Source organism: Copidosoma floridanum, unplaced genomic scaffold (genome assembly GCF_036245765.1).
Source record: "Copidosoma floridanum isolate Cflo_tuat_1 unplaced genomic scaffold, Cflo_Japanese_pri ptg000006l, whole genome shotgun sequence".
NCBI classification, from domain to species: domain Eukaryota; kingdom Metazoa; phylum Arthropoda; class Insecta; order Hymenoptera; family Encyrtidae; genus Copidosoma; species Copidosoma floridanum.
In genome coordinates, this window is record NW_028321883.1 from 24,698,087 (window position 1) to 24,722,114 (window position 24,028).

Sequence of the window (24,028 nt, forward strand, 5' to 3'; positions counted from 1 at the left end):
TAACTTTTAATACGCGCGTATGCATACATCATGTATACGTGAAGAAAATCCAATTGGCCGGTATGTAATAGGTATACCCATAAAACTCACACGTGAGGACGTTCATGCCCACGCGTTTGATCGTTCGGTTGACGGCAAGGGACATTTATTTTTCATCCCGTCCACGCGTATTTATGTAATGTATAAGTACATTCAAATAGTCAATCATTTTTTTTAAGTCAAAGAGTGTACTTACTTAGTAGATACGTGTTACAATGGGAAGTATCGGCACATGCACGTGCGGTATATGTACGAAGATAAGTATAGCTGGAACAATCGAGGAAAAGGTGGGTGGACCAAAGTGCACATCCTCTTTTATTCTAATGTCCATGTGTATATTTATATTGTAGAAGCTATAATCTAAGCGTATTCATTCATCATGATTATACAAAGACAGGATCATAATATTTGTATTATTACGTATACGTTTATAATTATTGGAGCCAACATCACCAGCTCGACTTTTTTTTTTTGTTCAATCATTAGTACATACAGAGTATTTGTAAGAGGTTGTAAGCGAATAAATCATTTTTTTCGAGGTACAAAAAGCACGCTTCTTATGTTCGAGGGGACGAGAATGGTAAGTATAAGTATATTTACATATACCATATTACAACTCTAGATTGTGTATATAATTATACAGGTGTATCATATTATAGAGGCCCATGAACAAATCACCTTCGCTAACGTCGGCCGTTATCGTCATCATCATCAGCTGCAGGTCGAGGGGCGTTATAATAGGAGCAAAAAAAAAAAAAAAAAAAAAAAAAAGATCAACGCTGTAGGCAAAGATGAACGTATACCGATAGGCCGGCAAAAAGGTCCATTTTCTATGGTAAGAATATACGCTCGACCTTCCCCTTTCTCTGTTTTTTTTTTTTTTTTTTTTTTTTTTTTTTTTTTTTTTTTTACATAAAGTATGGATATACTTATATATGCCTGTTAAGGTAAGGGACGGGGCCGTCGTCTTTGACGAAAGGGAGGGCGCAAAAAAAAAGGCGTAGAAAAAGACGCGGAGAGAAAAAACAGCCACCGTCCCATCGCGCTCCGAAACAGAGAGATGACACGAAAGAGGTATAGGTACATATATATATATAAGTAAAGCCGCCTCTTGCTCTCTCGGACCATTTTTATCTTTCTCTTATATATATTATCTCTCGCGCGTCCGATATATATACACACGCACGCATCCCTCTCCGACTCTCTGGTGGTGGCTGGCGTTTTTGTGCACACACGAACAGGATAGAAAAAGAGATAATATGACGTCCGGAGAGACCCGCGGTGCAACACCCGTATAATATATACAAGAGAGCTGTACTTATAGCTGCAGCAGTTGTCTCTGTGATGCTGTACCATTTATGCAGTATATAGGTACAGAGGAGAGGAGAGGAAGAGTCGCAGATGTATTATATACACGCGGGGGTATACGTATACGTTATACTTAATGCGCCGCGCGCGCGTCTCTCCTCCACCGACCACCACCAGTAGCCATAGGGTTCTTTCTTCTCTCTCGCGCCTCCCCCCGTATAATACATATGTATTGTATAAAACAAGAGGGAGAGAGAGAGAACGGGTAGCAAAAGTAGCAAGTGCCCCTGGATCGAGCCCCCATCGCATCAGTCGTCTCTCTGCTCTCGTGTGGTTTACCTGCGACGGGGATATCGTGTGCGCCGAACGGACCTGCTGCTTTATCTTTCTTCTCTGCAGTGCTCCCCCCTCATATATACTTACTTATTATCTCGTCGAACATTGTTTTTTTTTTTTTCCCCTCCTCCTCCTCCCCTTCGTTCGCTCAACAAAGTCGAGGGATCAACTGCACCGCCGACCGCTACTCGCTTTAAACATTGGGTGCACATCCATCACTCGGCGACTCTTCCTCTGTACATCGCGGGATATACGCACATAATTTTGATACAAATAAAAAAAAACAAAAAAAAAAAAAAACCTATACACCAGGTAGGTGAAATTGTTATAATAATATTATACTGTATTTTGTTTTATCATAATTTTTCCCATGACAATAGTTGCGATGAAGCGTACCATTGCGTTATTATTGCGCACCGCTCGGTGTATTTTTTTTTTTTTTTTTTTTACCCTCCACTAATGTCTTGCACCTATAATACCTTATACATATGGATGATACGAGACGCGCTTTGATCGCCAATTGTATAGGTATACCCAATCAGGGTACATCGTATAAATTCATGGGGAGTTACTGTTACAATTGCAAAGTAAATGTACATGATTATACACACCGAGTGCTCCAAAAAATGTTGCGTATAATATTATGGTAACGGGGTATACAGTCGTGATATGCAGGCGATGCAACACACTACCCAAGACACGCGGGCTTTTCATCGATTTTCCGCGAGGGCCAACCCGTGCGCTGGTGTGTACATGTATTACACGTAGAGTATATCCACGGAGGGTGTACAAATGTGTAATTGTATCGCATCGAGTCCGCAAAAAAAAAAAAAATCCGAGATCAGCGCATTTCTCACCTCTGCAATGATGCATTGCCCTGTGGTTTTTTTTCTTTTTTTTTTTTTTTCCTTCTTTATCAAACAAATGCTGCCGCGTCACCGATAAATTTTGGTATATTTTTCACGCGTGGCAGGGCTACGCGCGATTTCGAAGCTTCCGCGACTCGAAAGGCCCTATATACTTTGAGAGCGTCGTCACTCATTTTTTCCCCCCAAAGATGCGGATATAGGTACACTTTCATCCTCCCTTGGATGCTCTTTAGATGCGGACTTTCCGCGCTTGGTTAAAAAGTAGGTATAGGTATAACTTTTGGGGGTGCAACCTGTGTAGGGTCGAAATATCCAATAAATCACGGGAGATTACGATAATGTGGCATTTTCTTTGGCCCTTGGCCGAAACGCGTCGCCTCGTCAATCAAACTCGAGAGAAGCTCGATTCGAAAAACGTAGCAAGCAGCGTGCATTGTTGCCGTGTTTTTGTAATCCACGCTGCGTCAAAAGCTCCACGTATACCAAAGAAAAGTATATGTAATGCAAGTTAGTGATGAATTTTACGGCTCCCTCGTCATTCGACGGTTGAGGACAATATTTTTGCAACGCACGTGGGTGTATTATTTTATATGTTTATTTGTTATACTACGCGATTCCGTATCTATATGTATGGATAATTTGAGAAAATCGATCATTGATTGGTATAATTATACGTATAGATATAACAATACGCGTACATTTACTCTACGATTCAATGTTTCCATGGCGATGAACGTGGGATTTTTAATTTCAAACGGGGAGCAGTCGATGCATATTTCAATCAATAAACGATAAAAGCTGCTTAATACTTAAAAGAGCGCGCGTTTATTATCTCTCGAGAATTATCACTACTCTCTACCTTTGGAAAGGTTTTTTTTTTTTTTTCTCAAACATTGAAAATAAACGAATTAAGCGTAACAATGCGACAGTGGTGTGTGGAATGACGAGTGATGCTGACGATGACTCGCAAAATATGGGGGAATAATGGAAAAAGTCAAATAATCACACAATGGCCGACGCGGGACGCAACAAAGTGGCCATCATACACGTATACCCCTCGTATTCCCAGGAACGGCCAATTAAAAACGAGTTAATTGAAATTTATTGTATCCATGTCACGCGTACGATACCTCTACCTTTTTTGGGGGGGAGGGGGGGGGTGATAAAGCAGCTTGGATCTATATGTATACGCGCGTACATTTTAGAGGTGTGCAAGTTGGCATTGTCGTGGATTTTTCAAACCAACCTGTGCCGCTGTATAGAATTCGAACAACAAAACGCTTTCGTTCATAAAGACGGCCAACGTATATAGTTATTACGGATACGGATGCTTTGATTAAAAAATACGCTAAATAAATTCACGCGAAACAATAGAACCTGCGCGTGCAACAACTACAAAATTTCCTAAGTAAATTTTACCAACGAGATTCTCGTGATGTATATATGCGTATACTTACATTGTCGGAGGGGTAAATATTTTCTCTGTAGGTGCAACAGCCGCGCGCGTGCGGTGCACACACTCTCTCTCAACTCCCCTTTTGTTTATACTCTCTGCAGCATCAGGGACAATCTCTCACTCGAGTTGGCTTGCACTCTATATACGTATTACCTCGCCTTCTGTATGTAAAAATACCCCATTTGTTATTTTTTTTTTCTTTTTGGAATTATTTCGACGCTGGAGCGCGCGAGTAAATTTCCAGGCCGGACGGCTGCTGTGGGCTCGCGAGGAAAAAGGGCACTCCGTAAAGAGCTTCCGGTCGAGATTGTACCGCTGAATTGCATCCTCCGCGCTGCGGGAGAGAGATAAGCCGAGCTTGCACGAGTGAAGGGGGGCGGGAGGGGCCCGGGCCGATTTTGCAATTATTGCGGTCTGAAAAATTAATTTCCGCCCACTGGACGTTTCAGCGCTCTCGGCTCGTCCACACGTGCACGCGTACACCCGCTAAAATGCGATTGTTCTCTCGAGATATGAAAAAAAATAATAATAATAATAATAATAACTGTAATTGCGCGAGCACCGGCACATTGCGGTGAATTTAATTTTATCTCAACTATATAATATGTTCTCTGACCTGCCCCAAGCCCCCAAATTCCTTTGTACGGATCCGTGTACGATAACTGTAGGATGTATTAATCGTTAAAGGTAAAATAAAATTTTATCTCGATATCTGTTGGAATAAAATTGTATGTGTGTGTATATCCACGGGAATATTCGAGCAGCAAATTCGTATATACCTGCATCACGGATCCGAGAAATTTCGATAAAATGGGTGGATCAGGTCATGCACGAGGAGCGATTTTTTCAATCATCCGTCACCATATCGTTCTTCTTTTTCTTCTTCTTCGCAAAAATAGCATATAGTGTATTTTTAACAATGACAAAATTAATGACTATAAAAACAGTGTGTATATAATAATTGTACTTCTCTCGACACCCTGTCGCGCCGGTCCTCGCGTATACCTCCTCATTATAATCGAAAGTAATGGTCCCCCGGGCACCTCGAGCCTAATGTATACTTGCGAATAATTGTTCCTCCGTCTCTTGACCTCTCCTCTCTACGACCCCCTGCCCCCCCCCCCTCCCCCATTCTCTGCCCAAAACAATTTGTTTCCCGAGTCTCGGTCTCTTTCCACTGCCTCTCGGGTCGATGATTCGTCGCCGGGGCCCCTTCGCGTGCCAAGCGCACCAACTGCGCCCCGGAAAATCGAAGCTCTCGACGCGAGCTCGAGGGGGGAACAAAAAAAAAAAAAAAGAGGAATCGAGCCAAAAAGCTCCCCCCCCTCTCTCTCGAGTTTTTTCCTCCGCGCGCGAGAGCTTTGTGCACAGCAGCAACGGCAAAAGGGAAGAGAGAAAAAGCGTTGCACCCCCTATATACACATATTATGTACTCTGGAAGTACATGTATATAGATTTTTTTTTTTTTTTTTTTTTTTTTATATTATAGTGCTCTACGTCCGGCTCCTTTTTAATAAGGGCACTACTATGGGCACTTAGCACTTTGGAGAAGGAAGGGAAGAGGGATGGGAGGCCTCCCATTACAGGAGGGGGGTAGGGGGAATTAGGCAATGATGCTGCGAGAAGGTCGCCTAAACCCTCCTCGAGGAGCATTGCGTGGTGAAAAAGCACATGTGAAAGACACAGAGGTACTTGCCCGAAAAAGTCGCACTGGCCGGGAATTGAACCACGGTCTCCCGCGTGCCAATCCCCGACCTAGCCGACCGAGCCACCGCGCGCTCTACATGTATATAGATGGATTGCAAAGGACAGGTCAACGAGCATCGACAACGACGCCGGAGAAAGGAGAAAGGAGGAGTACAGGGCACACACGGATAATGCTCCACGGGGGCCGGATTTCGCGCACTTGCATCTCCAGCCGTTTCTTCGACTTTTTCAATAAGCCCCTCTACACCCCACATACCCCGTTCTTCTTCTTCTTCTTTGACTCTTGTGTACAAGCACTATAGGGATCTTTTTCTCCGTGTGCAGGCTGACGCATACTTATTCCAGCCGGTAATACATATATATACGTATACGTGTGATGCAGGTGTCCAAAGTCTTTTGCGAACGAGATGACGGTTGAGTTTTGTTTGTCGGCAAAAGTTTTTCAGGTGCCATACATGCCCCCCTCCGAAGATGTGCGAGTTAAGTATGGTCTTTGTTGATTTTTGCAACCCTCCCCCCCCATGTATACGGGTGTGCCTTGGTGCAATTCTTCCAATAGTCACGTGTCGTGAGGATTAGAAATCGTTAAAGTGTCCATACGTATAGTGTGTAGCGGTCCTCGAGAAAAAGTCCCGTATAATCGGGACTTGAAAGGGCACATTATCTCCGTAATTTACGCGGAATCGCTTCGGGGCAAAAAGGGCGACGATTTACGACGACCTACCACGCCTATATGCGCCGAGGGTTCGTGTATACGTACATCTTACTCGAGCTCTAAAATAACTCGTTTTCAAAATAAGTGTATACGTATATGTGTGCGCTCCAGGACCGGAAGCCATCCAATTCGACCGGCGACGAAATTTATTTCTGCTACTCCGTAAGGGGGGGTGAACGACGCTCTCTCTCTCTCGTGGATTTTGCAATCCCTTCTCGTTGCAGCGCCGAAACAAAAATGTCCCACACTCGTACTTGGGGGAAAAAAATACCTCATCTTTCGAACAAATATCTGAAAAAATTTTTTATTACATTTTTTTTTACATCCCTAAATTGCGCGGCACAATTGAAAATTCATAGCGGCGTACAACTTTGCCGTGTCGTTCCATGCAACGGAGGAGCAAAAAGCTCGGAGCCAACTTTGAATTAATTTGCGCTCTGGTGCTGAAAAAAAAAAAAAAAAAAAAAAAAAAAAAAAAGAAGTTTGTTCCGTATTGATCAACCGTGCCATCGGACGTTTCGTCTTGTAACTCGAGACAGCTTTTTTTTGCCACCCCCGTCCCCATATTTCTACGGATTGAATTTCAACTGGGAGGAATTTAAAATTATATTTCAATTAATGCACAAGGAATCGCGATACCGAGGATTATGTAAGCTGGAAAGCTGCCGAGTGGAAAAAGAAATGGAAAATAGGAGGGAAGAAGGGAAAAAGCTCGCGAAACGAGTCGGTCAGCTCGGACGGGGTTATAAGAACTTTCATAATCGGCGCGCGACTGCGCTTCCTTAAAACGCCACGTTTTTTCTTTTCCTCCCTTCCTCCTCTCGCTCTGTTGTCGCAATCAGGTGTACGCATATTATACCCGAGAAATTTTCGGGAAAGTATCGTGAAAAAAAAAAAAAAAAAAAAAAATGCGTTAACTCAAGTATATTATACGTACACAGCAATACATACATCTATTGAACATTTTCGTATCCACATAACTCCCGCGCGTTTAATTAAAAGCTTTCGCAAAACTGTAGGGAAAATAAAATAAAATAAAAATAAAGTTCATGTGGCTGAATACACCGAGTTATAAATGTAAAATCTTTATGCCCAATTCACTTTGCCGAGTGCAGTGCACTTGTACTTTCTCTCCTCCGCTTTCTTCCTTTCGGGACAAACAATGGGATTCCTATGCACCGAATTAAAAGTACCCTCGGATACATCCTTCCAACATATGTACACGAGGGAATCGCTTACTCCGAACAGTCAAGCGAAAGGGGGGGGAGGGGGAGAAAAAAAGTTTCACATTGCAGCAAAGAGTATATATACATACAGGACTCATTTTAAGGTTCAACTTTCCGCGAGGATGGGCGTACGAGCCACGCAATCATGCGCTTCTCGCTCGCAAACTCCCCCACCCTCCTCTCTTTCTTTTTCTCGCCGTGAAAAATGAAAAACCCTGGCCTGTACACACATAGTAGCGATCTATGTGTTTCTTTCGGTTATAGGTATATGAGTGTATTGTACCGCAAATCACGGTGTGTAGGTATATATGAATCTGATGGTTTTGTGGTGCATATGGGTATATACCTCTGGTTGAGCATTGGGTACCCTAGTAGTTGTGGGAAACGTGCACTCGCTTACTTATATACCCTATACACACACGGTAAATGAAAAAAGAGCAAGTACGCAGACGGATGATGAAAAAAAAGAGGTCTGATCGATGTTCACGCTCTCAAAGCGAGTCATGTGCGATCTGTACCTTTTGTCCCTATACATCTGCGACGCTGTGATTTCCGATATTGTACGTGTATGCATCACCCCCTACACGAGTGTGTGTCTTCAGCTGTGACCGAGGCACCGACGGGGAGGGGAAAAAATCTGTTACTGTAGCCATATAGGAGAAGAGGAAGAAAAAAGCAATAGATGATGCGAAACTGTACGGGGGGAGTCCCTGGAGTGCGTTAAAATAGACCAAGAGAGCGTGAGCCCCCCTTTGCCCCCCTTTTCGCCCCCCCCCCACACCGTGTGTGTTTAGCCTTGAACAGTATGCTCTTGCGACGATGGAACTCTAAGTGGCAACATTTCTCGTTAATGTGCGTTTTTATACGTATAGGTATGTACATTTCATTAACTTCAGATATAGTACCACAAGTATAATATATTGTATAGGTAACTATTATATATATTTATGTTCTGGCTTTCCGAGAGATACGTATGCATTATAATATAGGTATATATATATATTATGTTTCTCGTCGCATAAATTATGGATCGATCATGCCTTGAATATTATAATTGAATTTGCCGTCGTCGTCTGATAACGCGCTCGTGATGGATAATATACCTGCGCGTGTATACTATAGATGTATACGCGCGCGAAACGTCGTATTCGGGTATAAAATAAAAAACACCCAGACCCACGTAGATGTACGTATATATATATATGTACACATCATTTAATTTATGCGATCCCTTATCCTCGGGGTACAGCTGGGCGCATAAATTACGTACCGTCGGTAGAAGAAGGATTATTGTCATTACTACTATAATATTCTGAATTTCGTATTTTATATATATATATGTACACCAAAAAGGTAAATACACCGAAAGCTTTACTTTTATTTTTCACTTCGTGGCGCCCTTTATATTTCACATGTATATTACCTTGCCGATGCGACGAGACAGCTTTTGTTACTGTTCTTGTTTTGATTAAATTTATATTGCGAGTGGGTGGGTGTTGTGGGTATAATATAATATATACTGTATCGATACGCACATATATATAGACGAGGGGGGGATCGGGCTTGTTGTTTTCACAATCACGTGCACGCGTCAAGTGTTCACTATGTAGGTATATTTATAAACCTATATACCTGGCTGTGTCATACATAAACAAATATACCTAAGTTAAATACTTTTGTATGACATTTGATGCATTAATTTCAATGAAGTAATATACGTGTACCTTCAACAAAGCCATGTAAGAACCATTTCACGTCCACCTGCCAATACATGAAAGCAAAATCCGCGCGTACACGGTCCGGTATAATCCCTATCGCAATAAGCTTTGTCAGCTAAATCTGGATCAGTTACGGTACCTCGTTCCGCTCTCCCCGGGATATTATATCCAGGCCAGCGTTGGGACCATTACAGATCCCATATTTATGTCCAACACCCCCCGGGGCGACCCAAACGAATATACAGTTGTACGACGCTACATCATCTGCTCGCCGGATTTTTTTTTTTTTTTTTTTTTTTGTTTTTTTTATCATCGACCAAACGCGTCTAATGCACGGACAATTTCGAGGCTGTTCAAGGACTCGCTGAGAGTCCTCGATCTCGTTGGAGAAAACGCGTGATGTATACATAACCCATTTGGGCTGCGTAAGATAAAAGGCATCAATAAATACGCGTTAGCACGTCGTTTTCAATATAATACCTGTACAGTCGATGTCCTTCGGTCGAGGGGACGTGGCATTGGTTTAGCGGGCAAATGTCCTCGAGAGAAGAGTTTGTTTGAAAAGTCATCGTGTCTCCTCTCCCATTAAAGGATCTCATCTGCAACACACAGTACAAAAACTACAAGCTGCAGGAGGAGTAGGAGCAAAAAAAAAAAAAAAAAAGGTTGTCGTGCGAGCGTGTGCCTCGTTTGGTTGGGACTTCCGAGAGGAAGAGAGTTTGTACGTATAAGGTCGGAGATTTTTTTTTGTCCTCGGGGATTTCTCGGTATTATTAAAAAACTGGCCATACCAACGTTGGGGCGAGTTTATACACATCTTGGATTGTTCGCGTCTCGTACCATTTCAAATGAAATTTCTTTCTTTTTCCTTTGTATTATTACTATTATTACTATTATTATTATTATTTTGCCAACTAAAGTATGACGTTACATCGGATTCATTAATATCATCTAGCTAATGAGTTGAAAGCAGCGACGAATTGACATTGTAATTAGCGTCGCGACGGTTTTTTCATTATTTCCAGACTGTTGCCAAAAAAACTCTCGAGATTGAAGAAAAAAAAAAAAAAAAAAAAAGAGAGAGAGAGACAATCATGGAGGAGTACGGGACTGCTATACATTTCAATTGTCCCGGGAAATTCTTGGCTCGCCGAAATGAAAATAAAAGAGAGATATCCTCCCGAGCGAGGAAGGCATAACTACTATATGTGTGTGTACGTGCAAGGGGAGGTGGGGGGGGGGCGTAAAACAATGCTCAACTCGTGTCTGATAAATCTCTCGACGTTTTCCTCGATCCCTTTCCCTCGATGTATGTACACTTGCACCGTACTGTACTTACTGCTTATATCAAAAGAATTAAACGGATGCGGCGAACCCAAAGCGTGTGTATACATATATATAGGGAAGGGACAAAGGGGAGGCGGTCGATGCTATAGATGATTTTTAAAAATAGCTCTTGGCCAGAGACGACGTCGGACCTACGTATATGTAGGTTTTCGTGAACTATTTGACAATTATGTACTTGAGTCATGCGGGTGCCTCCATTGCGACCGCACGGTCAATCAAACTCGCGTCGGAAAAATAATCCAGCCGAGTGTGTACGTAATATAATGCACTTACACGTCTGTCTCGAATGTATTAATAAAAGGATGTATTTTATATGAGTGCGTGTCGTGCAACAGACAACTGGAGATGGATTGAATTTACTGCCGCTGAACGCAAGTACATATATATATAAAGACTTTTACGTTGACAGGCTTATCCGAAGGAGAAAATAGTATTAGAGCGTGACTATAAATAAGTGACGTTTTTTGTTTTTTTTTCCTCTCGTATGACCCCCAATTCGTTATCATCGGCAGATGTATTGATTTGCGTGCGTCTCGAAGGAAATTCATCAACTTGTTGAATCGAAGCAAAAATATAATATATACGTACGACCGTGCAATGATAAAACGGGCGAACGAAACGAGATGCGGCGAATGGAGTCTTATCGGTTGTTTATGCGTGCACGCGGCCGAGTGTGTATACACGAGCGATTCCACGAGAAAACTTAAATTAAATTGTGTGTGTGTGTGTGTGTGTGTGTATACCTACAACACTTTGGGAATATTTGTTTTATCGCGAAAAAACGTTTCTTTACACATTGGGGCGGTGGTATATTCCTTTTATCCGAGTGTTTTTCATCCAACTAATAAATTTGCAAGTATAAAAATTAACGAAAATAATCAAATAAAAAAAAAAAGCTTCCAATGAATGATTTACCGTTATCATCTGCATCAGAGATTCCAGCCTTGTTTTTATGTATTTATTATATAGTAATTGTAAAGAAAACCCAATAAACGATTATTATAAAAATTACTCGTACTTATGATTTACGAGTACATGCGCATAATATGTGAACATAAGAAACGAAGAAACCGATAAAAGGTTTAAGGAAAAGAGAGGAGGAAGCTCGTATCATATCAGCCGAACCGATGAGGAGGAGTAGAGCGACGAACTCGACTGATACCGATATGATGGGTGGGGCAATCGTTGGGTGGATAGATAATACATCCACACCTATTATACGGGTATGCACAAGAAAACACGCTCTTTGCAAATACCTGGCTCGCCCTCTCTCTATACTTAAGTAGTACATCAACGTGCAGAGCTACATATAGGATATATGCACAGGACCCCCCCCCTCTTCGCGTCACCGTCAGGCTTATTGCAAGTTTCTTCGTAGGGCCCGCGCTCTCTTTTTTTTTTTTCTCCATTGTACTCGCTCTTTTTTTTTCTTCCTCTACCGCGCCGCATCTCTCATTTTTCTTTATCTCCGTTATTTCCTATACGTGCAAAGGCACACCAACCAACGCTCCTCCCGTAACAAAAAAAAAAAAAAAAAAAAAAATCGTCGACGAAAGTTGGCGCGCTCGGAAAAATCTGGCTCGGCTTCGCGATAGAGGGATTGCACACACAGCGCTGGTAGATGGCCGTATACGTATAGCTTATGTATATATATACATGGCGTGTGTATACACGCAAGCTGGCTGCTCGCCAATCCACGATATTCCAGTAGCCGATGATGCACCACCACAACACACACCTACATAGACTCGTCATTGTTCAAGGCTATATGTACTACGATGTTAGGGGGAAAAAAAAAAAAAATCCACCTGTCCGGCCATCGGGTTAAGTATTTTCGATTGCCCATGTACGTGCATGCAGATCATCCCCGTTGGTGGGCGAAACCATCAGCGATTTTTTTTTCTCCCCCCTCTCCCCCGTGATAAACTGCAAAAAAGTGTGTGTTGAGTACGGGGTGTATACCCACATATATAACGGGCTGGTGAAGGAAAAACGGTGCATCAGCTGCGGTTTTTCATCCGAACGCCCGTGCAGATTTATCTTCTGTACAGCTGACCCGATGCTGCGGGTAACAGTTGGCAGAGAGACGCGTTTACATACACGTATAGTATAGTGTGTATGCGTTACAATTATCACTCTCTCTTGCCTCAAAGACCAATGAACCCTGCCATGTATACATGTAATATTGTATGTATACGCGTGCAGAGGAAAAAAAAAAAAGATCGGTAACTATACCGGTTGTACACTGTACAACTGTATATATATATATAGTAAGAAAATAATCGCTCTCTTGCGCTCGTGATGCAAGTACGTACCATCGAAAGCTCTTGTAAGTGCGGCCAGCTGTACAAAATAGTTCAACCGATGTAAAAAGAAAAGGAGGCGAACGAGCCGATGCTCGACGATCGACTTTTTTGTACAACCGCAAGCACGGACGCTCATAACAGAATACATATCATCCGGTACGGTGTATATAGTTACAGTCTCGAGTAGAAGGAGGAGTACAAAAAAAGAGGGTCGGACTGTACCGTACGCACGTATAGGAGTATTTATACCATTGAACGGAGGAGGCGAACTTCTAGGTCGCGTCGGCGGAGCGATGCGTGTTGCTCTTTTCGCGTATCATCGTTAATTACCTTTGTATGGACGGTATATATACCCATAATTAGGTGTTATACATACAAACTCGAGTGTATGTTGTTGGGTACGTGTACGTGTATATTTCACGTATATATGTATATGTATCTGTATGCCTGCAACACAAGTAAAAAGTCACGGCTAGGTCTGACTAACTGGTCGAAAGCTCGAAAAAGGCGCGAGAGTTTTTCATGTATAGGTATACGATAAATAATATTCTCTGTGAGTATATAGGTATATTTATGATGTATTTTTTTTATTTTTTACTTCATCCCCCGTCTCTGTTTTTATTTTTACGCAATCACATATTACTTTTTCTAAACGTTATTGCCGGTTAAAGGTCGAGGAGCTTTTTCTCGCGGGAGAGAATGAAAAATCTTTCTTTTTTTTTTTTCTTTCTTTCTTTTTCACGAGCTTTTACACTTGAGCGAAAATACCTACGGAGTGTGTGTGTAGCATACGGTGATGATAAAAAGGACGAATTTAATGCTTTCATCTCAACAAAAGTGTTTCCCTCCTCCCTGTGCTGTGTCAAGAAGAGCAACCCAGCCTCGGCTGCACTTAACACGCGAAATCACCGTTAAAGTGAGTGGGTGTACCTCGTCTCGAGTGTTTTTTTTCCCATACAACAAGTATGTACGTATACACCATAGTTGAAACGAAGACGGTCTTGGTGTATAAAATATATCACGTAATATTCAGCGAACAGCGTTCAACTATACTTTTGCGATGTGTTGGCGCGTTGCAAGCTCACGTGCTTATACGCATTATACTTACTTGTTTTTTATTTTGTTGATCCATTTATTTTTTTCTTTTGCATTTGTGCAGGGTATCATACATTTGTATACAATGAGCACAGTGAGCCCATGCATAAAAGAAAAGGGAAGGCCAACAGGGCACACACAACGTAGCTTCGTCGTCACAGGGAGAATTATACCTCATCCCATGAATATTCAAGCTTGTCCATCTCGTTACAGACGCGAGAGTTACCATGATGGGCATCACCAACGGTAGCAGCAGCGACCCTCCCCCGCTCGCTAGTATGTGTACCCACGAATTTGCAATTCACGCGTACAGTGCATACACACACGCACACCCTCTTGTCTTTTCCAATGTATCGACACTGCATGCAGGCCTCTGTACAACCTATATATATATACAGCTCACACGACATTACCGTTTCTCCCGTACGTATATATACGTGACTCCCTTTGTATATACCCTATACTCTATATAAGACTTCGTGTTGCGTTTTGTGCCCCGAAATAAGAGCTTATTAGGTACAAGGCAGAGATTGAATTTTTTTTTTTTTTCTTTCCTTTTTTTGTCTCTTTTTTCCCTCTCGAGTTTTTCCTCGTATATTCTTGTTGGACTTTTACCGATTAGGCCGCCACTAAATGCACTATTTTTCCCCCACTTTTTTTTTTTTTATCGGAATCGAAAAATAACTCGATAAAGCTCCCCTTCTCACCGTGTTATACATTCAGTTTATGTATCGAGATTCTCTGTTCATATAATACGCGACCGATGTTTTATCGATACAGCCAACTGCTTGTAATATGTATACCGATCTCTCTTCCCTTTGACTCCTCTCTTTTGAAGCAAGTTACTAAACGAACGATTTCTCATAGGCGGATGAATAACCAAGCCGTGGAACAGTATGTATATAACTCATGTAGTCCGTGTACGCGACGTTGTCGAACTTTTCGATTAAAATTACCGGGGGAGCTTCGCGGAGTGAAGCTCATTTATATTTAACGTAGACGAGGAAGTTTATCGTCGCGTGCGGGCAACGGAGGGCAATTTTTCCCCGTCGTCTCGTGAATCTGAAAAACAGAGCCCCCCCCCTATACCTTGTGATCCAGAACAGACCCCCCAAAGCTCCCCGCGCCCAACAAAAGATTCTTAATCTCGATTAAGCGCGCGCAGATAGGTATATGTACGTATACGTAAAGGTATCAGGACAAAGGGGCAGGGGGTGATTTATTTCGGCGGGTCTTTCATGCCTCTCGAAAATTCATCACGGTACGCCCGATCCGTACATGTAACGAGGGGGAGCTCGATAATACACCTATTGCATATACATATAAAGGTATAATCCGGCTCTGCTCTATCGCCCCCCATGCCGGGGTCGTCCTCTTTTATCGTAATTTAGCCAACTCCTGCGATTTATGCAAAGGCCGCAACCCTGCAAGGGTTGTTGTGTATATATACCTTTAGCTTATATGTGTATAGTTTAGCTGCATTACGTTATAATAATAGTGAGGATAAACCAGGGAGCGCGTGCGAGCGATCAATTTATTCATCGGGCTTGCTTTTAGCGAGATTCGCTAAACTTTCGCTGCGGAACACCTCACGGAGCATAATATGTATATTTATGCGCGGTATATAACGCATATATATATATATGTGTGCATGGGTTTGACCGGGGGTGCAAGATTTATAAATCCGATGGCTTTTACGTAGATTCGTTCTTTTTTTTTTTTTTTTCTGCACCACCCCGTTTCGTTGATGGCTCTTTTATACCCCTGAAATTTCGGAAAAGCGCTTAAAGTCGAATTTCCCGAGTTTCATTTTATGTTTTAGCTTCGTGGCTGCCAACATTATATGCTCACATGGACGTATAGGTATGCCGTATCGGCGTACATGCTCGGGTATTATATATATGTATATAATATGAGAAATGAGACACTTGTGTATTAATATTGCACGAGAGAAATTAACGCACTGTAATATCAAACTCGCCCCCCACAACGGATGGAGTGTATACATACGTATATAGCTACGTGTAATGTAATGGAGAAAGTTTACGCCCGGCAATCCAATTCGAAACGTTACAACGAGTCAATCTCACGTAAGCGCCGTACATTATAACTCTCGACTGCAAAACGCGTCTCGTGTGCGCCCCTATCGCTGATGATACACACACACACACCCATACATGCAGTTGTGCGGGGGTGCACGGTACGAACGAACAAACTTTCCAAACATCGTTGCATGGAAATTTGAATTTCCAACGCGATCATTAAAATCGGATGAATCATCATAATCATCGTTTCACGCGATACGCGTTTTGAAGTTCTCGTTATAATAACGCGGCCCCAACGGAACCCCCTGAGCCTACTTGAACCGATGAAGGCCGTATAAAGGGGTCAATGGTTGGAGAATATTTTTTAAATATTTGATATGGATGTAAAAAAAAGTAGAGACTCGGACGTCACATACCCATTTCCACTCGTGAAACGACTCGCGTGCACGGGAGAAAAATCGTCCAATTTAAACGACATTATAATGGCCCTCCGCGTCGAAACGGTTGGAAGAAAAATGACGGAAAAATCCGGGAACGACAGAGGAGATAAAAAAAAAAAAAAAAAGAAAAAAGATCGCGAGGAGGAAAACCTTCTCGTGTGAATTTCCCATATACTTGCATATGGAAGATGAGACAACTATAAATTTCGTTAGCTGCAGTAAAAAGATTTATCTCCGCGCCAAGTCCTTTCAACTTCCAGCGACGCGCGGGTTACGTCACTTTTTCCACCAAGAGGGCTGCGTAGGGTATCAAATTCCAAACCCTCGTAACCATCGTCATCGTCAACCTTTTGTCATCTAGTACGCGAGCAGAGTCAACTTGGACAACTTTTTTCTCTTTCCTCGAGTAAATGAAGAAAAGTAGGGACATACATATGGGCATTTCTTCATCATCTTCTTCTTCTTTGAGCTCTGCTCATGCGGCAATATTCTCGCATTCCTCGTCTTTTCTCAAACACATGCCTATACATTATGTATATATTTATCTCATCGTGACTTTTGAAAAAAGCTCCAGCGCGCTGCGCTACGGTATATTGTAACCTCGTTTAAAAGCTCGGAAGGGGGTGGGGGGTGGGGGGAGAAAGTTCCGGGTAATTATCCGCTGAAAATCTCCCCATGTACCAGCTGCATAGTTTTGCGAAATATTTCCAACTTCCTCCTGTTACAGGTACACTGCCAAATATACGAAGAAAATTGGAAATTTGAATTTCATAGGGAGCACCACCCCAAGCCCCGTCGCTCCCTCATCGGCCCTCCCTATTATTCAGGGCACGCTTCTTTCATTTGATATAGCATTGGTGTATAACGGAGCTCTCGTGTGATGTCGGATAAAAAAAAAAAAAGGGGGTCTCTCTCGATATGATTCGTCGAGAATATTAATTTCGCCTTCGCCCACACCGTGCATTATTCCCTCTCTCGCGTGTACTCAATATTGATTGCTCCGATTACCGAGGAAACAAAGAGCTCTATTGTGTATGTGTGTGTGTGTGTACCTTATGTACCTATATACATGTATACTCTTGATAACTAAGTGTATTTACGTACAAATATGCGCACATACTATAATTGGCTCTTGAAAAGTCAGGTTTGTGCACAAACATCGCGCGTCTTGCAAATTTCATCCGTGTATGTAATTATATACAACCGAGTACGTAATTATACAATGTAGGATACTCTATGATAATAATACATATATATATACACATATCATGTACAATATGTTCGATCAGGCGCTATTTGACGCAACAACTACTTTGGCGATATTTCGACTGCACATACCGGGAAATTATGTAGGTTAAAAAAAATTATCGCAAAAGTTTGGAAGAATAAGAAGGTAAAAAATCACATCGGGAATCCGTATATGTATACACTCGCAGTTTATTAAGGCTAAACAGTGTTTTGTATAAGTACATACTACGATATGCTGCAACGGCGTGCCGATGCTGCGTGCGTTAAATTCCAGGGGCGCGCGCGCTCGCGTATAGCGTATATATATATAAGCATAAGCATCGGCAACATCATTAGCTGGTAAATTTCATGGAGGATGAAAAAAAAAAAAAAAAAAAAAAAAAAAAAAAAAGAGTACAAGATAAAAAATGTGCCGTGCTTGCCTCCGTTAATTAAAGTTCGCTGCTGGGGCGGACGGTGTACTTTGTTTTTTGTTCCCTCTGCGTATAGTGTGCCAAGGTCCGGCCAATCAAACCATCCGAGCTGCTATTTTTTCCTCTCTCTAATCATTTTAATCAACATTTATGGCCCACAAAAAAATTAAGACGAGCTACTGTAAATTTATATATTAATCCTCAGTGTGTGCAGTGATGAATGGAACATACACACATATAATATATACGCTTGAATTTGTTGTTGAAAGGGTATACGCGGTAAAGAGGGTTGAGCGAATTTGAAAAGTGCTCTGGTTGTATAATAATCCAAACCATAATCGAGGGAAGCAAATACTTTTACGAGTTTGAAAAAACAAAAAAAAATCTCAACCATATGCAAAATACATTGGTTTTAAGCGTAAATTGGCGCGGTACGTGTACAATGAGACACGCGAACGAGCCAAGAGCTTTTAGGTTGATAACAAGAGAAGTGGATATATATATATGTATGCTGTTGTTATTGTGCCGAGCGTCTGTTTTCCCTCTATCTATACAACACTTATATATTACGTATACTTGCGCGAGTTGAGGGAGATACGTATCTTTCTCCATATACCACATGTATACACACACGTATAGCTTTTCCTCTTCCGTTTCGGTCTTGGAAATTGTGTCTCGCGTCAAATAAACACTGCACCAGTGCGCCGAGATATGAAACTTTTGCCCGCAACTTTTTTTTTCTCCCCAGCTATGAATGACGTTTCCCATCTGTGACTTGTTATTATATTTGTCTCGCGCAACTCGGTCAGTTCGGTAATTCGATTAGGTGGCGAGTTGAGGGTCCAAATAACGAGCCCAATTATCGCTTTGACGGACGATGCCCGAGAAGAAAAATACTTTCATCCTCCGTCCGAGGAATGAAGCGAGGAAAAAAGAAAAGAAAAAAAAAAATTATCCTCCAAATTTTGTGGTTTGTCATCTCCGATATATGATTTCGACAAACCGCGGCTCTTCGTGTAAAAAACCGTCGCACAAAGGAGTACGTATACGACTCGTTTTCCTCGCTGCACCTAATCTAATCTATAGCTGTCCGAGCGAGAGAGCGAGCCACTTGTAACGATTTGTACACATCAAAATATACGTATACACCCAAAGCGCGATATACGTATAACGCACAATGGCCCGCTCTGTACTTTTCATTTTATATTTCTTTTCGATATAAATATAACCAACAACAACAAGCTCCAACATAATATCTCACTGTGTACTGCATAATATTATATCGGTGTACCTATACTATGGTTTGCACAGCCAACTTAAAAATAGCTCCATTAATCAATAGCTCGACGCGATGATGATAAGAAAGAAAAAAAAAAAAGGCACTTTCAACTGAAGAATCCCACCTTGTTTTGTTGCAGATAGTCCGAAGATGAAGCTGTGGTGGAGTTTGGCGATAATTGGCGTGGCCCTGCCGATGGTGATCGGGGCGACGGGCCCGGCAGCGGAGTCCGAGCTCTGGGAGGAGGACGACAAGGAGGTGCTCGTGAGAACCGTACGCGGCATCAAAGAGCGCGGTGGTACGTACACGTTTTATGTAACTGTAACTCGGAAAATGCAGTGATTAACTTTTAACGCCACCACCCCCCTTCATCCCCCTTACTTTTGCCCATAAATGGCTCGACGAGCTCTCCTTGTTTTTCTTTCCGATGGATTTTTTTTTTTTTTTTTTCACGCGAACCTCCACCCTTCCACGAGGTACCACACAACAAATAATTGATACTCTGCACAAATAATCTTGTAGTGCAGCTTATTTTTGTAGCCACACGATGACTCGTAACAACGAACTTGTGCACCCTGTAAGCTCATATTTCACTTTGGCAAAAAAAGAAACCATCCGAGTTAATCCTTTGGTCGCTTCGTTTACCCCACGCCTAAACCCTGTATCGATGAAAACTAAAATGGCACAAAAACGTCCACCACGTGGCACGTGATATCATTGACGTTTTGTTGTTTGTTTTTTACGCGCGTGATCGCGTCGGCACAGCATCCGGAAGCGGCAGCGGAGGCAGGGGCGGCTCTCCATCCTGCCGATACACCAAGGGTCAGTGGTCCGAGTGCGACCACAAGAACAACATGCGAACGCGCACTCTGTCCCTCAAAAAGGGCGATCCAAAGTCTTGCGAGCCCACCAAGGTCATCACCAAAAAGTGCAAGAAAGGTAAAGGTAAACGACATCGCCGTGTGCACTTGTGTTTATTTTTCTCACATCGCCTCCTTTCTCGTATCATATATATATGCATGCGCTATTGTATTTTTGTACAAGTAATAAGTCATAACCGTCTCTCGACAGCCTGCCGATACGAGAAGGGCGCGTGGACCAGCTGCATCAACCAGAACATGACGCGGATCGACAACTTGAAGGCAAGTAGCGACCCGTCGTGCGAAAAAACGCACAAAATCACCAAGGAGTGCAAAGCCGATGCCAACTCCAAGAAAGCCACGAAAGGTACTTTATGAATCTCATCGATAAGGTGTACGAACGAGCTATATTGTAAACTCATGTACCCATATTTCTTTCCAATTGGCAGATCGATCGAACAAGAAGGCTAGCAAGCAACAGTAAAGATCGAGTAGCTCTCGTCCATGGGCGCCCGGCGAAAATCAGAGGCGCCGACGTCGCACGAAGCTATACGCAAGCCGATGAGAGTTGAGGGATGTTATAAAAAAATAAGAGAGAGAGAGCCTCACCGCCTGGAGGGATGTTAATGATAATCATCTTCATCGTCATCATAATCATCATCGTGTAATGTCATGTGTGTACATCGAGACCAAAAGACGACGCAATGTTCAATCAAAATTTACCGATTACAATTTATCGTGAATGGAGTGCGAGTCACGGCCACCTGTAGACCAACCAGTCATTCACGAACAAAAATGTTAACGATACAACGTAGAGAGATTAAAGAAATCGGTTTCTCCCTCGTCTATGAATTTATCGAGAAGGATAATGTTGTCGTAAGTGTAATTTGTCGATGAAAATACAAGTTTCAGCGGAGAGTAAAACGTGCGCGTGTGATGTCAAATATGTAGGGGCAGACGCTGATATTTTTTTTCTTCTTTTTTTCTTCTTTTTCTCTACAAAAAATGATGTTTACGAGATACGAGGACCTGCAATCCCATGAATCGAGTAATTCAAAATTCGCACAATAAAGATATGTATGTACTCAAGAATTATTGAAGATGCTCCGTGTAATGTTGTATGTGTTATCTGTTACAGCGGTGTACGCGACACGTGCATACTTTATGTATACAAATAATGTGTATCATCGTAAAATAATAATAATGATAATAAATTTAAAAAAGCGGCGCGCGGTGAATTGACTAGGTTCATATAGTTTTTTGATCAAGAGACACACAAAAAAAAGAAGAAAAGAAAAAAAACGACAAGATTACTGTAAAACATACGCAAATCGTTGACCCAACCGCGCTGTCGATTTTTCGAATCGTGTACTTCCATCAGATTTCCCGACACGAAGCTGCCATGCCGTTCCTTCAATAATTAAAAAACAAAAAACAAAAAAAAATGCGGACTGGACAGCTTTATTTTTTGTATCTTATCTTAGATAAGTAGTTACGACATCCCTAATAAATATATAAAACGTGTGTAATGTTTTTTGAAGAAACGTCGCGATGTATAACGAGTCTGTTTCAAAGGTGCAAACAATAATAATAACAATAACAATAAAAATAATAATAATAATAATAATAATATGTATTTTAAAATCTTATACAGACACACACGTATAATTATGACTTTTGTTCAATGATATAAATAGGAAAATATGAAACGCCTTTTTTGTTTTATGTTTAGTTGCTTTTTTTTTATTTAAGTTTTGACAATAAAAAATTTATCCACGAAAACAAAGTATATTAAGTTACTCTACATTATTAATTTATGTATTTTTTACAGACAATAAATGAAAATATACTGTATTTTGAAGAAAAAAAAATCTCTTTATGAAAATTTATTATTTTATATTAGGTATAGTATTTTTCTTCCACTTAAAATGCACTGCAAAAAAAGAAATACTCTCGTGTTCTGTAATGTATATAAATAAATAATCAAATCATAATGAATAATCAAACTGGAAAGCGTAAAAACCAGACGAATTTTTCTATTCAGTGTATCAACTTTCTGATAAACGAAACAATTGCAAACTCCTCATTGTTAGTATCACGAAACAGGAATAAGCAGATAAATCGTGAGTTTTATCTTCATTTAGTTGTTCCAGCACTTTTAATAACAACACATAATAATATAATGTGCACCCTTCTATAGCGAGTACTTATGAAATCGAGCACTGTACTTGTGTCTCTTTTTTTTAAGTAATAGTTTTACTTCCTTTCGTATCGGTCGAATCGCGACTACAGATACCTCAAAGATGCCAGTACGTATTTCCCAAAATAAAAAAAAAAAAAAAACTTTACTCAACTTTAAATGATAAATTAAAAAAAAAAAAAAAACGGTGAACGCTTATGACGCGGTGCAAAAAATTTTATCAAGTTTTTCTTCCAAAGTATATAAATACATATATATTATATAATATAAAATAAAAGACTGCATTAACCGATGTTTTGATTTTGCATTCGCGTCGCGTACCGGTTGAGCACAAAAATCAAATCAAAATGGAGAAATAATAATAGTAATAAATAGCAAATAAATAAAATCATAATCATTCAACGAGAAACTATAATATATACACGTATGTAAGTGCAGATATATCAAAAAGTTTCCTTGAACGTTTATCTCTTGTAAAATTCGAATTAATTATGTATCACACTACACGTATATGAGCACAATTATAGAATGGACATTAATAAAATTATGATAATATTGCGATAAATAATAGTTTGGTGGCTGACTTTGATTTGTACAACCATATGTACACGATAATTAATTGTATACGATTTGACGTTACGATAAATTACTTAAGTGTAGTAAAATAGCTGCAAAAGTGTGATAATTTTGTTGTTTACACCCGAAAAAAAAAAAAAAAAAATCAAATCAAATGAAAAAAAAAATGATCAAAATGAACAAGTAAAATCAAATCTGTGTCATTGACGTATTTCGTTTCGATCGTACAAATTAAAATGAGAGTAAAAAAACAAAAATCAATGTATATGTTTCAGGAACAATGAGAAATAAGTCAGTGCGATTAATCTTCCAGTTTCTAGCAAGTAGATAAAAAAAAAAAAAAAAAAAATGCCATATCACCCAGAAATAAACGTACATGCGTAAACAAAGTTGAAATTTATCGAATAGATCCACGTGAGGTATAGCATTGACTTGCGTTATGTATATGAACTGATTCCCTCGAATGCGATTTTACTCGTCTAATATTCTCCGACAAGACTCTTCCACGATAGCATTTTTCTCTCGATGTAGAATTGTTTCGCAGTTTGATTGCAAATAATATTGTAAAATAGCGCTTATGATGTTAAAATCAGAAAGTGAACTTTTACGATTGACTTTGTTGGACCTTATATACATATGGTCGTAAAAATTGATAAAAAACGTCGTAACAACTGATTATAATTTTAATGCTGTACTTTACTTTTGATTGTAACAGAATAACAAAAAATTAGTGAAAAGTTGATACTGACACTTGTCAGGAAAATTTTTGATGATGTATTGAGTATACGTAAATAACAGTATTGTGAAAATTAACGTTGTACATTGAACGAAATTTGTCAGCAAGA

At 40.8% G+C, this 24,028-nt stretch overlaps 1 protein-coding gene across 3 annotated transcripts; it reads left to right on the top strand.

The window, feature by feature from the left end:
• The first annotated feature begins 1,664 nt into the window (after positions 1-1,664).
• On the top strand, positions 1,665-23,333 carry LOC106640854 (uncharacterized). Of its 3 annotated transcripts, none has more exons than XM_014355027.3 (5): positions 1,665-1,995; positions 19,687-19,845; positions 20,313-20,492; positions 20,619-20,774; positions 20,857-23,333. In XM_014355027.3, the coding sequence occupies exons 2-5, from the start codon at positions 19,698-19,700 to the stop codon at positions 20,889-20,891; spliced, it is 519 nt and encodes a 172-aa protein (XP_014210513.2). In that variant the 5' UTR covers positions 1,665-1,995; positions 19,687-19,697; the 3' UTR covers positions 20,892-23,333. The 3 variants fall into 3 exon arrangements, with proteins under 3 accessions (XP_014210513.2, XP_014210516.2, XP_023246374.2); XM_014355030.3 differs by having other exon boundaries at positions 20,313-20,486; XM_023390606.2 differs by having other exon boundaries at positions 19,687-19,842.
• The last annotated feature ends 695 nt before the right edge of the window (positions 23,334-24,028 follow it).

Coding starts and splice junctions, on each gene's coding strand:
- LOC106640854 (XM_014355027.3), top strand. CDS start 19,698: ATGAAGCTGTGGTGGAGTTTGGCGATAATTGGCGTGGCCCTGCCGATG. Junction 19,846..20,312: donor CGGCATCAAAGAGCGCGGTG/GTACGTACACGT, acceptor GCGTCGGCACAG/CATCCGGAAGCGGCAGCGGA. Junction 20,493..20,618: donor AAAGTGCAAGAAAGGTAAAG/GTAAACGACATC, acceptor GTCTCTCGACAG/CCTGCCGATACGAGAAGGGC.